Source organism: Macadamia integrifolia, chromosome 6, assembly GCF_013358625.1.
Source record: "Macadamia integrifolia cultivar HAES 741 chromosome 6, SCU_Mint_v3, whole genome shotgun sequence".
NCBI lineage: Eukaryota > Viridiplantae > Streptophyta > Magnoliopsida > Proteales > Proteaceae > Macadamia > Macadamia integrifolia.
The window spans coordinates 7,491,951-7,496,629 of record NC_056562.1 but is presented as its reverse complement, the minus strand read 5'-3'; the positions used below and the strand labels follow the sequence as shown (position 1 = coordinate 7,496,629).

Sequence of the window (4,679 nt, the reverse complement as noted above, 5' to 3'; positions counted from 1 at the left end):
TCTGTATTTTGTACACTTCAATAAAATATATGGCAATCCCTAATATGCCACCATTTGAATGAACTGCGTGTAAGATGTGTGAAAGTTGAAGCATCCCTCGAGGATGATAAAATTTACATATATTCATATGAAGAATACCCTAAGCTTAGCAAGATAGATCCCTTTTTCTTTTTTATGCAGGTTGACCCAAAAATTAATAAACAATTGGAAATCTTCAATTCTCAATCAAGTTCTTAGATTTAGATACAGCATCAAGGACGGGAATCAGCCTCAACAAGACAAATAGAAAAATTAGGACATGCCTTTGTATGAATAATTTGATTGCCTGTCTATAGTTTACAAGAACATCAGTTCTTCAGAGGTTAAGAAACCATCTCTAATATGGGTCACTCTTTGACAGTATAACAGATAAGCCCCCTCTGCACAAAAAGGATATACAAGGCTTAGGGGTTTCCCTAATTACACAAAATTTATCAATCAACTCTATGTCTTAGACATTGAAGTTAGCCATGATGTTCTTTGCAGCATTTTGCCATGACCATGTATCCAACTTCTGTGCACTCAAAAGCCACTCCTTTGCTTTATTCATAAGATCCTCTCCATCCCTTTCAACTTGAACCCTCTTAGGACATCTCAATAACTTAATATAAGTTTCTAAATCATGAACGCATGACGGGTTTTGCATCTTGAAGAAATCAAGAGCTAACTCAACTCCCACATGGGCATAACATGAACAGCTCCATGGGAATTCATATTTATCTCCCCATACTCTAAAGTTCTCATTGAAGAGAACCCCCGGTAGCTTTGTAATGGGATCATTAATATTCACTACTCTTAGAACCTTAACCCCCAATTCCTCACATCTCCCCTTGAAGCCAGGATTCCCCACTCTAGGACCGGCAAACGAGAATACCGTGAGAGGTATTTTTTGGTTTGAATCATCTCTATTCAAGCCGAGTTCCGCGATATCATATGCCAGAAGAAGAGCTAGAGCACTTCCCATACTATGTCCACCAAATGTTATACTCACCTCTTCACCCTTATACTTGTTAACAAGGCGAGACACTTCGGAAAGAAGCTGCTCTCGGCAGCTCCCAAACCCAAATCGTCGATTGCTATCTTCTGATGTATATAAGCTCAGGAATCCTGACTCCACCTTCACTTCAGGCCTGGGGTTATTAGGGTCTAATCTTGCCGGTGTCAAGGAACTCATGAAGTTTGCAATCCACTCTGGATTCGTCACGGTTCCTCGGAATGTTACAAGAATATCTCTTCTTCCAAGCCTCCTTGCTGCATCATCGTTTGACACTGCAACGTATCCGATCCAACGAGCACAGCACTCGCCATTTTGGATTGGAACATTGATATCAGGTGTTGCATAGATGTATTTGCTTACTTCATAACCGGAGTCTTCAAGGCCAACTTTTTTTAATATGCTCTTCTTTCCATACTTGCAATTCAAGTGGCGTTTCGAGTTTGGATCCAAATCAAAGGCCTTGTAACACGCTGTGACAAGCTCTCCATAACGTATGATCTCATCACGTAGGAGAGGGTTTAAGGGCTCAACAAGGTTCTCCCAATTGTTTGAACCTTGAATCTCTCTCCAAACATGGGCTAAACAAGAGCTGGTCTCTGATATAACAGGTGCAAGCCCTGGTGCAACTGAGAAGGCAGAAAGTGATTGCCGGGGCGACAAGTTTGTCCACTTTGGCAATTTAACCTGCCCAAAAGAAGCATAGTGTCCAGGCTTAGAAACCTGAACATCAGGAGAAACCGTAAGTGGGTTTGGGCTTAAATTTGCCATGAATGAAGCTGAGGAAGCCATGGCGGGAGAGGGAAGAGAGGGAAGAGAGAGAGAGAGAGAGAGTGGCAGGTAAGAAGAGAACAATTGGCAAGAAAAGGAAGAGGGGTTGATGGTATATATAGAGGAGAGTGGAACTGGAACTGATTAGGGATTAATTGATGGGTTCTCCATGAGTCGATGAAAGAAAGAAAAGAAGAATGAGAAAAAGAAATAATTGAAAGGAGAAAGGCATGTTTGGCGAGGATTTGACTGAGATTTCAAGAGTTCACTTTGATGGTCGGTTAGAGGGTGTTTGGCGTTCACTACGGTAGTACTCCTGTTTGGTTAGTTGTTGCGGCTGTGGCCTGTAGGTGTTGACTTCAAAAAAATGAAAGAATTTTCGTTATTTCAGTTATTAATTATTTATTTATTCTCTTTTTCTGCACTTTTGACACACGCTTTGGAGTTTGGGGGGGTGGGGGAAGGGGAAGGGAAAGTAGACTCTCTTTAGTGATTCAGAACTTTTAACGCGGGAAGTAGATGATGTGGTAGTTGGTGATACACTTCAAATGTGTTTGGCTTTGGCCCACGGAAATCTCAACAGTAGTTTATCCAGGCCAGCCGATTTTCAAGACCGCCGTCCACTCAAGTCGGGTTTCTTCCGGCAATGTATGGATGGTGGCAATTTTAAATCTGGAAGATATCCATTGTGTTTGCTACATCATCATCTTTAGTTCTTAGAAAAGGATCGTTTATGGCCTTCTCTTGTTTTCTTCTGTGTGGCTTCCATAGACAATCGATCCTAGCTAGGATATAATATCGCTTTTGATATCTAAAGTGGCAATTATATATTTGCTATTTTGGTACAAAGGTACATATATGCAAGGATATTGGGTTGGCATGGATGAAGCCTGAAGGTTATCCTAAACTTGCCTGTCTAATGGACAATTTGAATTGGCTGCTTTGCTCTATATCTATGTGCGGTAGATGATTGCGGTGGCATTTTGTTAATCTAGAATTCTAGATGCCACTCACTAGCTAATGCGTTCACCATTTCCAGTCATAGTGTTTATACATCCTGCACGTTATACGGATTACGTAGGTATAAAAAAAGTAAGGTTTGCACCCCAAAAAAAAGAGGCTTTATATATATATATATATATATATAATATAATATTCATCAACCTTGGTTCCAATAAGATTTCTTAATATGTTTTTCTCAAGTTGACACTAAGAAGAGGGTGAATAAATTTTTTATCAATTTTTCTCAATATGGTTCTCGATCCTCCCCTTTGGATCACCAGTTAATGAGGCACTCACTCTCAACTCTTGCACTCACTCTGAACACAAATATTTGGACACTCCTTAGTTGATCATTGTATAGTTCGCACTATCACACACACACACACACACACACAAAAGCAGTGTCTCAAATGTGGTTGTAGAAGCCTCATTTCCCCCCACCCCCGAACGATGATGAATATCGAGCATGGATGAGACTTATACTCTCTCTCTCTTAAGGAAGATTAGGTTTTCAGGAAAAACCTAAGTAACCCCAACCTACTCGTAGCCCTTTTTCTCTAGAATATCATTTGTATTTAAAAAGGAAAAAGTAATGTACAAGAGAAAAATGGGAAAAATACTCCAAATACACGCACAAAAGTGCCCAAAGAAAGACTAAAGAGGGCTAGGCCAGATTCCCCACCTTCGACATTGCCATCAGTAGGGAAGAGACCTCAAAAACCCCTATAGCAGAACAAAGGAAAACTAAATCTGACAGAAATGGGGATGCTTAGTCGCATCCATTTCAAGATCCAGGCGCACCATAGCTGGCCAAGAGACAATGGGATCCGAGAAGCTGAATTTCACTGCCGATTTAGCAAGAAAATCTGCAATTGAGTTTGCCTCCCTATAACAATGAGTAACCTTCCATTCAATAGAGATTAAGAAAGGAAGCAGATAGCAAGCTGAGTATTAGCCAATAATATGGGGATGACCTAGAAAATGGTCGCCAATTTCCCTTCGGCGAAAAATAGTAAAATCACTTATTTTGCATTTTTTGTGAACTTTCAAGTATAAAATGAGATCGATTCCTATGTTGTTAGATAGCAATCGGAAAAACTTTCTATTAATATATTGTATGGCAAAATTGGACATCTGGATATCCCCCGACACCTCCCGGAGTCCCAAAAGTAGCCAACCTATCCAATTCCCCTTAGAAATGGTGATGACTTACCTTCGTTTTAGGTGGATCTGCCCAAAAATCATCATTTTTCTCCCTATTTATTTACATAAATGCAATTCCCTTGTAACCCTCTAAACAAGAGACCATTTCCTTAAGAAATTAAGTCATAAACTAATGAAATTTTTTAGAGAAAAATCCCTTTAGCGTGTTTGGTTAGGTAAATCTATAGAAGGTCACTATTTAGGATTACGATTCCTTATTTTTTTTAGTCGTTTGGTTCCACTAGAATGACCCTCGTAGGGGAGGCACCTCCTTCCAAAGAATTCTCATATTACATAGAAGGTCCTTCATATCTGAGTTCACATCAAAACCAACATTCATATATGACAGACCTTTTTACACCCTAGTATAAAAGGGAAGAATCACCTCTCTCTCTCTCTCTCTCTCTCTCTCTCTCTCTCTCTCTCTTTCTCTCCTTGATCTTGACAGACTCCAGGTCCTCAAGACCATTAGCATTAGGATCAAAAGTATTGATTGCCAAAGCAAGCTGCACCTGATACTCCTCTTCAAAGAAACTAAAATCAGCAAAACTATCTAATGATGCAGCTGCCTGTACGGCTCCACCACTCGTCTTCTCAAATGAGTCGACGAATCTATTCCTCGTTAATGTGGAACCCGTCGACGAAGACACTGAAGAAACCGCCTCCGATA

General features: G+C 40.2%; 1 protein-coding gene across 1 annotated transcript; it reads right to left on the bottom strand.

Annotated features, from left to right (window-relative positions):
* Positions 1-490: 490 nt before the first annotated feature.
* On the bottom strand, positions 491-1,825 carry LOC122082035 (galactolipase DONGLE, chloroplastic-like). The gene has a single exon (XM_042649538.1). It carries the CDS (start codon positions 1,823-1,825, stop codon positions 491-493), a length of 1,335 nt encoding a protein of 444 aa, XP_042505472.1.
* Between the last annotated feature and the right edge of the window lie 2,854 nt (positions 1,826-4,679).